Source organism: Prionailurus viverrinus, chromosome D1 (genome assembly GCF_022837055.1).
Source record: "Prionailurus viverrinus isolate Anna chromosome D1, UM_Priviv_1.0, whole genome shotgun sequence".
In the NCBI taxonomy this organism is placed as follows: Eukaryota; Metazoa; Chordata; class Mammalia; order Carnivora; family Felidae; genus Prionailurus; species Prionailurus viverrinus.
This window is the reverse complement of record NC_062570.1, coordinates 30971035-30984251: the sequence shown is the minus strand read 5'-3', so window position 1 is coordinate 30984251 and position 13217 is coordinate 30971035. Positions and strand designations below refer to the sequence as shown.

Genomic DNA, 13217 nt, shown 5'->3' with positions numbered 1-13217 from the left:
TTAGTTCGATAAACGTTAGGCTACCATCCACATTCGAATATATACAACGTTCGATCGCTGTCTGACAGGGTAAAGGTAGCCCTTTGACACTCACGGGAAATGTCGCTTGATGGGGGGCAAAGGTGACATTTAATACACGAAGGTTCCTGTCTTAAATTCTCTTTAAAGAGTCGTCCCATTAAAAAATATAAAGCGAGAAAAACTCTATTAAGCTTTAACTTAATTATTGACCCCCGCCCCCCAACTTAAAGGGAAACCTAAAAAATCACCCCGTGGAACCTTGGTTCAGTCTACAGTCCCTTATCCGCCCCATTCTTTGCGCATGCGGTAGGAGGACCTTGTTCATTGGTTAATAGAGTGGAAACGGCTGAGCGCTATGATTAGTCGGTGGGAAATTCCACCACGTTGTGATTGGTCCGCAGGAACGTCTTGGAGCGCGCGCGGGAGCGAGCTTTGAAAGTTGACCACCGCGGTGGCTAGCCGGTTCTTGGGAGATAATGGTGGCTCTGCCGGGCCTTGGGAGTGGCCTGCAGCCCTGGTGCCCGTTGGATCTCAGCCCTGGTGAGAAAACGAGGCCGTGAGTCTCGGGGAGGCCGAACTGTGGTGCTTTGCCACTGCGGTGCTCCTCTGCCCGGGCTTGGGGTGGGGGTGGGGCCCTCCTCTTGGCAGACTCTGGGATCTCCAGGTCTGTGCACTCTAGGGCATTGGCAAGCCAGCTCTTGAATAGGGGCTCAACCTAGTAAAGGAACGAAAAAAAGGGGGGGGGGGGCTTATATTGTCTGGTCTTTTAGTTCTTTTGCATGTTTTCTCGGCCTTGCTTATTCTGCAAATCTTCACCGACAGCCTCATCCATTTTTGTGGTTTTACATAGCAAATCTATTTCTTCGTTCAGACTTATTTCCTGAAGTTCATGTTCGTTGGTTTAAATGGATGTCTCACAGGCACCTCAAACGTCACATGCGTGAAACTGGATTCCTGAAGCCAGCTAATGGTAGCAGCCAATCCACAAACCTGGGAGTCATAACATTCTTCCTTCATCTTTCATGCTTACAACCACCGGTTGTCCTCCCCTCAGAGATGTCTCTCGGGTCCTCCTTGCTCCTTTTCCTGATGCTGCTGTCCAGCAGCAAGCCCTTATTATGGGCAACCTATGCAATTGAATTATCCAAGCAGCTTTCTCATGCTAACTCTTCCAGCCCATTCCCCGCATCTCTACTGGGGTCACTTTTGAAAACACCAACGTCACCCTGTCAGGTCTTTAAACCTTTAATGTTACCCTTCTATTTGTTAAATAAATACCAAATCTTTGGCATACCCTGTAAGAGCTTTCACCATTCACTGCAGTGTTCTTTTCTAAGAGCTTAACCTTTTGAGTCAAAATAGTGGGTGGGATTGGTTCCATAGCTTACCATCTCTGTATCACTGGGCAAGACGCTTAACCTTGCTAAGCCTTAGTTTCCTTACATGTCAAATGGGGATTAAAATAATATCCACCTCACAGTTTTGTGAAGATTAATTTAATACCTGGCACATAGTAACTGCTGAATACTAATAATGACTCTCCCCCTTCATGCGAAGACTGAGTGCTATAACTATTTTGTTCATTTTTAAACAGGTTATACTTTCTTTCTCTTAGTTCCCTCTGTCTGGGATGCATTTTTTTTTTTTTTTTTTTTTTTTTTTTTTTTTTTTTTTTTTTTTTTTTTTGCATTTCTTTCCCTGGTAAACTCCCACATTTAGATCCAATTGAAGCAGAATCATTCTTCCCACCTCTGTCATCCTTCCCACCTCTCCCATATTTTCTGTTATGCTGTGTAGTGTTTTACATACCTGTTACTGTTTTAACACTGATCCATCGTAAAAATAATAATAGTAGCTATCATTTATTAAAAAAAATTTTTTTTTGAGAGAGAGTACAGGGGAGGGGTGGAGAGAGAGGGGCACAGAGGATCCAAAGCAGGTTTTGTGCTGACAGCAGCGAGCAGCCTGGTGTACTCAAACTCACGAACTGTGAGATCATGACCTGAGTTGGACACTCAACTGACTGAGCCACCAAGGCTCCCCTGAATTTTTTCATTTCCTGACACCAGATCTTTTCTTTTTTCATTGAGACTTGGGTAGGTGTAATCCAGAAATAAAGTAAAAATACTGGTATATGTTTAAAAATATGCATATAAAATAAATGGGAGAATATATGAAAGAAAGAGACAGGAAAAGATAGAACGTTTTTAGGAAGAAGATCGTATTAGGAGAATGATTAGGAAAGAGTGAATGAATAATTAAATTGTGGTAAACTGTCAGTTGTTTCACATGTCCCTTTGTGCTTATACGCTTTATTTGGGTTTATTAACTTGATTGTAAGAGTTTCACACAGGGACATCTGAGGCATTCTTTTATTAACCTCTCTTTTCTCCAGAATGAGCTTATGGGGTAGCCATATCATTAGTGTTTTGATGTGTCATTCCATAAGGCTGTCATATCTAAAATGTGTGTTCCTTCTTGATAATTTCAGAAGATGATCAATCTTTTAGCAGCTGTCAGTTCTGATTTAAAAACTATTTTTTAACCTTTTCTGCTTTTGTTTAATTATGCTACACTTCTATTGTATAATTCTAGGTGAATTATGACTAGTTCCTTTTTTCTTTTTGAACGTGCCTGGTGTCTAAAATGATTGGTGTTTTACTTGTGATAGAAAAGTTATTGATTTCATTGCATTTTCCCACTAGAATGGGTGGACACAGTGTGGGAACTGGATTTTACAGAGACCGAACCTTTGGATCCCAGCATAGAAGCAGAAATCATAGAGTCTGGATTGAATGCATTTATAAAACTATATGAAAGTGTTTTTCCCTTTGCTACTGAAGAACATGGATCTACAGAGGTAAAAAAAAAAAAAAAAATCGAACCAGCCATCTTTAGGTGTTAGAAGTGGAAGATGAAAGTCATTATAATCTGAAGCTTAGCCTTTTTAGTATACAGTTCATAAGGAATATGGTAAGGATAGCATAAAGAATGTGGTTCGTCTGTTAGAAAATCCTAGTAGCTAAGAGCTAAGTCAAGTGGGGAAATTCAGATTTAGGCTTTGGAATGTGAGATTCTGTTAGGAAATTCTTAGAGAGATGTAACGGGTCACTGGAAATGTGAATTGGAAGACTAGGAAAGAAGTGAAGATTTAATAAAATAGATAGAGTCCTCTCAATTCTGAGTCAAGGTGATGGATGAAGTGCAACAATGCATGAGGTCAGGGAGGAAGAGAAGAGGACAGGACAAGTTTAAAAAAGCTGGTTGAGGGTGACCTATAGGTGCTCAGTCGGAGTGTGGAGAGTGTTGATATGAAGACCAGGAAGTGGCCAGGTATCACGTGCTGCAGAGGTCATGGGCAGGCACAGTCACCCCTCAGAGGTGATTGGATCATCCTTGGTGACCTGTAAGGTCACAGTTACAGGGAAGTGGGGTGGAGCTGAAGTGGCATTAGGAATGAGGAGGTAACTACTATAAAGGTAGGAGATGATTTCTTCCAGAAGTTTCATGGTGAAAGAATGCAGAGTACTGACAGGATTTTAAATGGGCTCTTCCGTAAAAGTGGCACATGCTAACTAGTGTAGCTAAGCCAAGGCATTACTTGCCATTTTCCCTGTCTTCAGGGGAGCAGCAAGTATAGGGTCTGATTGTTTGAACATCTGTGGGCCTGTGTTTTTTTCAAGGTACTCCAGGATAAATCATATTTAGTTCCCTGGTGTTTGGTTTATAGAAATAACCCGTTTCCTTATCATGTGTTTAATTGGCAAAACATGGAACCACGATACAATTAATAAAATAGTGGTTTATAGTCTAGGGTATATTTCCTTTCTCACCTTGGCTACTTATGAAATCTGCTGAGGGAGAAACTTTCAGGTATTTCTTTTCCTGTTCCCGTTGCCCATAGAGATTTACATTTAAGTAAACAGCTCTAATTTCTTCATTTAGTAATTAGAGTGATAAATGATTTTGAGTACACTTAATATAGCTGGATAGGTAACTTCTTTGAGTAAACACAAATATAGGCTATCCTAAAGGTCTTACTATAGTTTTTGGCTATGATAATTTCAGAAATCTATATGCTTTAAACCTATCCCCAAATTATTTTGATATCTAATTATTTAAATTTCTTATGTACTTATTTATTTTTATAATTTTGAATACTACATTTTAATTTTTTTTCAATCCCTTAGAAGATAGCAAACATTTAGAATTAGGAGCCAGGTTGGTCTTTTTTTTTTTTTTTTTTTAAATAAGGTACTAAATACTTGCAAAAATTAAATAATAGGAGATTTTCCAATTTCTCTAATTATTGGCTTTTATGTTTCTCCCTCCCCACAGAGCATATGGACCTTCTTCATTGAAAACAGTATTTCTCACAGGGCACTGGTGGCATTGTTCTATCACTTTGTTCAAACAGTCCATAAGAAAAGTGTCAGTGTGCAATATCGACAGTATGGCCTTCATGCTGCTGGGCTTTATTTTCTGCTGCTGGAAGTACCAGGTACGTATATATTTGATCATAAGATAAATATATTTTTTGTTTTAAATTTCTACATTGTTTTGAACTCTTGTATTTCTTTTTCTCACTTATAAAATGAGGCAGGGGCAACCCATCTTATAGAGTTGTTCTAAAAATTAAATACAATGAGTCTGTGAAATACATGGCTTGTTATAGGTGTTCAAGAAATGTGTTTCCTTTGTTTCTTTAATTTTTTTTTTTTTGGTGTTTATTTACTTTTGAGAGAGACAAAGACAGAATGCAAGTGGGTTAGGGGCAGAGAGAGAGGGAGACACAGAAACAGAAGCAGGCTCCAGGCTCTGAGCTGTCAGCAAAGAGTCTGACGTGGGGCTCGAACTCACAAGCTGTGAGATCATGACCTGAGCCGAAGTCAGACACTCAACCGACTGAGCCACCCAGGCGCCCCAAGCCTCGTTTCTTTAAGTGTGTTTGTTTTGTAATATGCTGTGTCTGTAACCTAATACGATTAATATCAGAGGGATAAGGCTGAAGGGGTTTGTTTCCAAGCTATAAGAGCTCCATTCCCACCCACCACCATCTAGTATAAAAACCTGATACCACCCACTCATCTCCTGACTGCCCGTCCAGACTGAGAAAGACTGCTGGAGAGTCATTGTGTTATATATATATCTCTCTCCTATGCAGATATGGAAAAATAGGTTAAAACCATTCTAATAAAGAAAACATGAGAATAGCTAGTAATGCTTGATGAAGGAAAGCACAGGAAAGGAGTCTATTTATGAGCACTGTTCTACTTCCCTTATTGTCAGAGCGCTCATGGGCTGTTCCTCCTGTGCGCAATAAAGGAGTCCCTTGTACACACCCCAAACCTAAGGTAAGAGAGGCTGGAACAGAGGGAGATGTGGCTGGAGAACCTAAAGTTCATATAGACAAGAAAATCACAAGATTAGTCAGCATTTATGCTACTTGTCATAGTTTACACAAGTTCATTTGTAATGAATGTTAAGGATTTATTCCATGTGATTGGGAATTGGTAAAAAGACATATAAAGCCTTGGACATTAATTTATATTATTGTTAAAGCTCCCAATCATGACTTTTGAAATAAGTTCCTAAAGACTTTAGTTGCTAAGCAATATCTCAGTTGGAACTGAGTTGTCTCACAGAAGAGTGGTGATTTTATGAACCCAGTTTTACTCTTCTCTTCCCTTGCTAGATGCAGATCCTTCTGATTAAGGTTGAGATTTATGCCAAAGCAAAGAGTGTTGCTCATTATTGGCTACTTGCATCTTTCCAGAGTGTTTTTGCTAATTACCTTCTGTTTTTAAATGTTTCCAGATTATGGTTGGGATGCTGTTGATACTTAATTTTTAATCATAGTGTGTTCTTTTTCAAGATGTTTTCGTTATTCTGGGTCCCTTTTATTTCCATGTGAATTGTAGGAGTTACATGTCAATTTCTGCCCAAAAAAAGGCTTCTACGATTTTGACAGTTACTGCACTGAATTTATAGATCAATTTGGGGAGTATTGCCATCTTAACAACATTACGTCTTCTGATCCATGAACACAGGATGTCTTTCCATTTAGGTCTTCTCTAATTTGTTTCAATGATATTTTATACTTTCCAACGTACACTTACTTGGTTAAACTTATACCTAAGTATTTTATTCTTTTCCGTGCTATTGTAGATGAAATTGTTTTCTCAATTTCATTTTCAGATTGTTTACTGGTAGTGTGTAGAAGTACAATTTATCTACTTATTTATTATTTAAGTGTAGTCAATATACAACGTTATGTTAATTTTAGGTGTACAATATAGTGTTTGGATAAGTCTGTATGAAAAGTCTGTACCTTATGCTATGCTCACCACAAGTGAGGCTATCATCTGTCACGACTCAATGCTGTCACAGTACCATTGAGTATATTCCCTGTGCTGTGCATTTTATCCCCATAACTTGCTCATTCTGTAACTGGAAGCCTGTACCTTCCACTTCCCCTCACCCATTTTGCCCATCTCCCAACCCCTCTCCCCTTTACCAACTACCAGTTTGTTCTCTGTGTTTATGGGTTGTTTCAGCTTTTTTTGTTTGTTTTGTGTTTAGTTTTCACTTATATGTGAAATCATATGATATTTGTCTGACATTTCTTTTTTATTTTTTTGTTTTTAACACTTATTGATTTTTGAGAGACAGAGACAGTGTGAGCAGGGGAAGGGCAGAGAGAGAGGGAGACACAGAATCTGAAGCAGGCTCCAGGCTCCAAGCTGTCAGCACAGAGCCCAACCCGGGTCTCGAACTCACAGACCACGAGTTCATGACCAAGCCGAAGTCAGACGCTTAACCCACTGAGCCACCCAGGCTCCCCGTTGTCTGACTTACTTCATTTAGCACATACCCTCTAGGTCCATCTGTGTTGTTGCAAAAGGCAAGATTTCATTCTTTTTTATAGCTGAGTAATATTCCATTACTTCCATCTCACATCTTTATCCATTCATCTATTGATGGAATCTTAGATTGCTTCCATGTCTTGACTATTGTAAATAATGCTGCAGTGAACATAGGGGTGCATTTATATTTTTGATTTAGTGTTTTTCTTTGGATAGATACCCAGTAGTGGAATTACTGGATTGTAGGGTATGTCAATTTTTAATTTTATGAGGAACTTCTGTGCTATTTCCTTTCCATGGTGGCTGTACCAATATTACCACCAATAGTGCATGAGGATTCCTTTCTCTCCACATCCTCGCCAACATTTGTCATTTCTTGTCTTTTTGATTTTAGTCATTCTGGCGGGTGTGAGGTTATATCTCATTGTGGTTTTAATTTGCATTTCCCTGATGATTAGTATTTTTGAACTTCTTTTCATGTGCCTGTTGGCCATTTGTATGTCTTTTTTGGAAAACTGTCTATTCAGGTCTTCTGCCTTTTGTAAATCAGAAAAGTACAGTTGATTTTTTATTACTGATCTCATACCCTGCAACTTTGCTGAACTCATTTATTGTTACTAATAAGATTTTCTATATATAAGATTATGTTGCTTGTAAGTAGACATAATTTTACTTCTTTCCCAGTTTGGGTGCCTTTTATTTCTTTTTCTTCCCTAATTGCCCTGGTTAGGTCCTCCAGTATAGTACTGAGCAGAAGTCAGGAAGTGGGCATCTTGTCTTGTTCCTGATCTCAGAAGGAAAACTTTCAGTATTTTGTCCTTAAGTATATGATATTTGCTGTGATTGTTGTAAGAATCACCTTTATGAGATTGTTGTTCCTAGTTTGTTGAATGTTTTATTATGAAAGGATATTAGATTTTGTTATTTGCTTTTTTGTATCTGTGGGATGGTCTTGTGGTTCTTTATTCCAATAATAGAATGTATTATGTTGATAGATTTTCATGTTAAACTAGTTTTGCATTTCCTTGATGATAGTGTATAACCTTTTTATGTGTTGTCAGATTTTGTTAGCTAATATTTTATTGAAGATTTTGCATCTGTATTCATAAAGGGCATTCTTTTTTTGATATGCCTTTGTCTGGCCTGGGTTTCAGGATACCAGTCTCATAGAATGAGTTGGGTAGTGTTCTTGCCTTTTTTATATTTTGGAAGTATGTGAAGAACTGGTTGTTCTTCTGCCTTAAATTTTTGGTAGAATTCAATAATGAAGTCATGTAGGCATGCAGTTTGCTTGGAAATATTTTTGTTTGCAGAATCTGTAGTGATATGTCTTCTTTCATGTCTGATTGATAATTTGTATTCCTTTTGTTGTTGTTTTCATCCCTGTAGATAGAGGTTTATTAATTGTATTCATCATTTCAAAGAACCACTTTTGATGTTATTGATTATACTCTATTCTTTGTCCATTTCTTATTTCAGTGATTTTGGTCTTTTATTGCCTTCCATCTTACTTTGGTTTAATTTGCTTTTATTCTGATTTCTTAAGGGGGTTGCTTAGATCTTTGTTCTTCCTTACTTCTCTTATCTGGCAAATTTCCCTATGTACTGCTTTATCTGCACCCTGCAAATTCTGATGATTTGTTTTCATTATCATTGAAGCCAAAGCAGTTTTCTGATTTTTCTTGTGATTTCTCCTTACACCTCTGAGTTATTTAATAGTGTATCCAATTTCCAAATATTTGAGGACTATCCTGAAATGTTATTACAGGGCTTAGGGGTACTGACCTCTCCCGCAGTCAAAAATCCCTGTGTAACTCTTGACTCCCCATAACTTAACTAGTAGCTTACTGTTGACCAGAAGCCTTACCAATAACATAAACAGTCAATTAACACATATTATTGTGTATTTATTTTATACTATTTTCTTACAATACAGTAAGCTAAATAAAAGAAAATGTTATTAAGAAAATCATAAAGAAAACACATTACAGTATTATACTGTATTTATCGGTGCCATAAGTTTACATTATTTCTTTACAAGATGAATTGTCTTGCTGTGAGTACCTATATCAGTGTTGTCTTATGGGATACAAAACACTTTAGGTGTTATATGTATTATTAACATTAGACAAAAAAATAAAAAGATAACATGAAAAAGGAATTCATATTTATTTATAGGTATAACGATTCATGCATTGATAAGAAGCAGCAAAATGATTGCTTTATGGTAGTGTAGTATAAGATTAGTTCATGGGGTCCTGGGCTATACACTAATGAACGAATCATTATGAAGTTTTTATGGCATACAGTATTACAGCTGTATTCATAATGCTGCATTGGAAACATTGTTACATTAAAAAAAGAAAAAAAACACCTGTGATGATAGGCTGATACACAGTTTCTTCAGTTACCAGAGAAAAAGAGATACTATATAGTAATGTAACTCTTTGAAACTGAAGTTCTTTTTTTTTGTTTTTAAGTTTATTTATTTTGAGAGAGAGAGTGAGAGAGCACATGGGGGACCAGGGGGAGGGACGGAGAGAGAGAGAAGAAATCCCAAGCAGGCTCTGCACCGACAGTGTGTTAGCCCAATGTAGGACTCAAACTCACGAACCATGAGATCATGACGTGAGCTGAGATCAAAAGTTGGATGCTTAACCAACTGAGTCACCCAGGCTCCCCTGAAACTAAAGTTCTTTCTAAAGTTTATTTATTTTGAGAGAGAGCGAGAGAGCAGGAGAGGGGCAGGGAGAGAGGGAGAGAGAGAATCCCAAGCAGGCCCTGCACTGTCAGTGTGGAGCTTGACATGGGGCTGAAACTCCCAAACCATGAGATCATGACCTGAGCCAAAATAAGAGTTGGATGCTGAACCAACTGAGCCACCCAGGTGCCCCTAAAGTTCTAAAACAGTAAGAAAATTAACATATTGTTAATTTTATGTTAAATATCACTCACCTTATACCTATGTAAGAATAGGCTGTCCACTTCTACTCAAATCTTGCACATGGTGTCCTACACCGTGAATACTTAGGTAATGATGATGAGAACACAGAAACACCTTGTATAGTTCTTGCTGTACACTTATTAGATGTTCACACGAAGATAACACATGCACAGCAGATAAGATCACTGACTGTACAGCATGTTGATTATTTGTTGTTCATTAAGTGGAAGTGGACCATCAGAAAGGTCTTCATCGTTGTCTTCATGTTGAGTAGGCTGAGGAGGAGGAGGAGAACGAGCTGGGGTTGGTCTTGCTGTCTCAGAGGTGGAAAGAGAGGTACACACAGGGTCATTTCACAGAAATACATTGTAATTGGCCTGAATTTTTGCTTTTTCATTTCTCTAAAAATGTTTCTGTATGGTACCAATCCTTTATCCATCATTTGTTGTAGTTTCAGTGCCCATATCATAGAAAAGTCCATGTAATAAAAGAAAGGAGTGAAAAGCAGTCTTAAATGATCAGAACCTTCTGCTAGATTGTCTAACATCGATTTGTTTTCTGGCACTTCTTTTTTTTTTTTTTTAATGTTTATTTATTTTGATAGAGACAACATGAGCAGAGTAGAGGCAGAGAGAGAGAGACAGAATTGCAAGTAAGCTCTGCACTGTTGGTGCAGAGCCCGAAGCAGGGCTTCATCCCACGAACCATGAGATCATGACCTGAGATGAAATCAAGAGTCAGACACCTAACTGACTGGAGCTACCTGGGCACCCCCGTTAGTGTCTTCTTTCTCATTGTCTGGCACTGGTTCAGAGGCACATCATCTTCTGTTCATTCCTGTGGTGTTGTGCCTGTTAGCTCTTGAATTTCTCCAAGATCTATATCTTGAACCCCCCCCCCACACACACACACATTTTTTTGCCATATCCACAATCTCTTTCATGATTTCCTTGATTGGCTCTGTCATAAGTCCTCTGAAGTCATACACAAAATGTGGACACAGTTTTCTCCAGCAGGAATTTATTGTTTGGAGCTGGATGGCTTTCATGGCTTCTTCCATAACAACAGTGGCATCTTCAGTGGTGTAATCCTTCTAGACTTCGATGGTGTGCCCTCTGTCAGGATTGTCTTCCATAGGGTTGACAGTCCTTTCCATGGAGTACTTTGTGTAATGAACCTTAAAAGTCTTTATGACTCCCTATCTAGAGATTGTATTAGAGATGTGTCTGGGGGCAAGTAGATCCCTGCCTTTTGTCTTGAACTCATGGGGTTCTGGGTGGCCAAGGGCTTTGTCCAATATCAAAAGAACTTTAAAAGGCAGTCGTTTATTGGCAGGGTACTTCTGACTTCAGGGACAAAGCATCAGTGGAACCAATCCAAAAAATGGGTTCTCATTATCTAGGCCTTCTTGTTTTAAAACCAAAGGACTGTCAACTAGTGTTTATCTTTTCCCCTCAAGGCTCTAGGGTTAGCAGCTATATAGAAAAGTGCAGTCTTGATCATAAACCTGACTGCATTTGCACAAAACAGTAGAGCTAACCTGTCCCTTCCTACCTTAAATCCTGGTGTTTAGGGGCGCCTGGGTGGCACAGTCGGTTAAGCGTCCGACTTCAGCCAGGTCACGATCTCGCAGTCTGTGAGTTCGAGCCCCGCGTCAGGCTCTGGGCTGATGGCTCAGAGCCTGGAGCCTGTTTCCGATTCTGTGTCTCCCTCTCTCTCTGCCCCTCCCCCATTCATGCTCTGTCTCTCTCTGTCCCAAAAATAAATAAACGTTGAAAAAAAAAATTAAAAAAAAAAATCCTGGTGTTTGCTTCTCTCCCTCAACTAATAAATGTCCTTTGTGATGTTTTTCTCCAGAATCAGGCACTTTTGTCTGCATTAAAAACTTGTTCAGGCAGATGTCCTTTCTCCTCAGTGATTTTCTTAAAGGTGTCTGGGAACTTGTCTGCTTGCCTTTTGGTTGGTGGAAGCTGTTTCTCCTGTTATCATGACACTTTTTTAAGCCAAATCTCTTTCTAAAGTTATCAAACCATCCTTTGCTGACATTAAATTCTCTTACTTTAGATCCTTCACCTTCCTTTTGCTTTAAGTTGTCATATAATGACTTTGCTTTTTCTTGAATCATATAGGTATAGCTTTCTAATAACAATCCTGCACCCACATAAAGCTGCACTTTCTTTTCTTTTCTTTTCTTTTTTAATGTTTATTTTGAGAAAGAGAGAGAGCACAAGCAGGGGGGGGTGCGGAGAGGGAGAGAGACAGAGAATCCGAAGCAGGCTCTGTGCTGTCAGTGCAGGAGAGAGACAGAATCCGAAGTCAGGCTGCTCCTTGTAATGTCATGAATTCTCTTTGTTTCTTGTGAGCACTTCACTAGTGGCACTTCGTATGGGCTCCATGGTGTTGTTCAGTTTGCAGCACTGGACTAAACACAGTGAAAAATACTCAAAAACTGCGAGAGATCACTTTTTCCTGCAATACACAGTTTACTGTAGAGACAATCTGCTTATACTGAGATGATTAGCATCAAATGGTGTTAAGTGGGTACCCACAGTATTCAAGCTCATTGCAATATGAATGGGAGGTGGCTATAAAATTATGACAGTAGTACAGTAGCTGTATGCCATTATAACTTAACACTGCATTTTTATGTTTATATTTCTCTCAACCATGCATGCTACCACATGCAGCCTGTAAGTGTTGTGTGTGTAAGTTTTGGTAAACTTTAACTTTTATGATAGATTTGTATGTATTTCATGGTAGTAAATTATAAAACAGACTAGTGTCTACATATACTCAATGCATTAATGGCATCCTTTTTTAAAAATTCTTTTTATTTTTGGGACACCTGGGTTACTTAATCAGTTAAGCATCCAGCTCTTGGTTTTGGCTCAGTTCATGTGTGATCGCGTGGTTTCAAGAGTTTGGGGCCCGCGTCAGGCTCTGCACTGGCAGCGTGGAACTTGCTTGGGATTGTCTCTCTCTCCCTCTCTCTCTGCCCTTCCCCCACTTGCACTGTCTCTGTCTTTCTCAAATACGTAAACTTAAAAAAAAAAAAAAAAAGACAAATCTAACCCACTTTTATTCTTTATGAATAGGCAGTGTAGCCAATCAAGTATTCCACCAGGTGATGTTTGACAAATGTATTCAGATTCTAAAGAAGAGTTGGCCTCAGGAATCTAACTTGAATCGGAAAAGAAAGAAAGAACAGCCTAAGAACACTGAGGCTAATCCAAGAGGAAATAGGAAAAGAGGAAAGCCACCCAGGAAAGAAGATATTGAGGTAAGAAGTAAATAGAATAATAAAATGTATCTGTACCAACACATGATTGTGATATAAGAGTTAACTTTGTATTAAAATATGGTTTCAGGCATTGTGATTATAACCA

At 38.7% G+C, this 13217-nt stretch overlaps 1 protein-coding gene across 4 annotated transcripts in view; it reads left to right on the top strand.

Moving 5' to 3' along the window:
• Nucleotides 1-424: 424 nt before the first annotated feature.
• The window catches only part of NCAPD3 (non-SMC condensin II complex subunit D3), a 72480-nt gene continuing 59687 nt past the window's right edge, over nt 425-13217 (top strand). For 3 of the 4 annotated variants that reach the window (XM_047877559.1, XM_047877558.1, XM_047877557.1), the window contains exons 1-4: nt 425-561; nt 2727-2881; nt 4360-4522; nt 12927-13111. In XM_047877559.1, coding sequence (XP_047733515.1) covers nt 498-561; nt 2727-2881; nt 4360-4522; nt 12927-13111 — 567 coding nt within the window. In that variant the 5' untranslated portion in view covers nt 425-497. Of the gene's footprint in view, nt 562-2726; nt 2882-3444; nt 3501-4359; nt 4523-12926; nt 13112-13217 lie in introns of those variants that run through there. The other variant, XM_047877560.1, reaches the window with a different exon arrangement.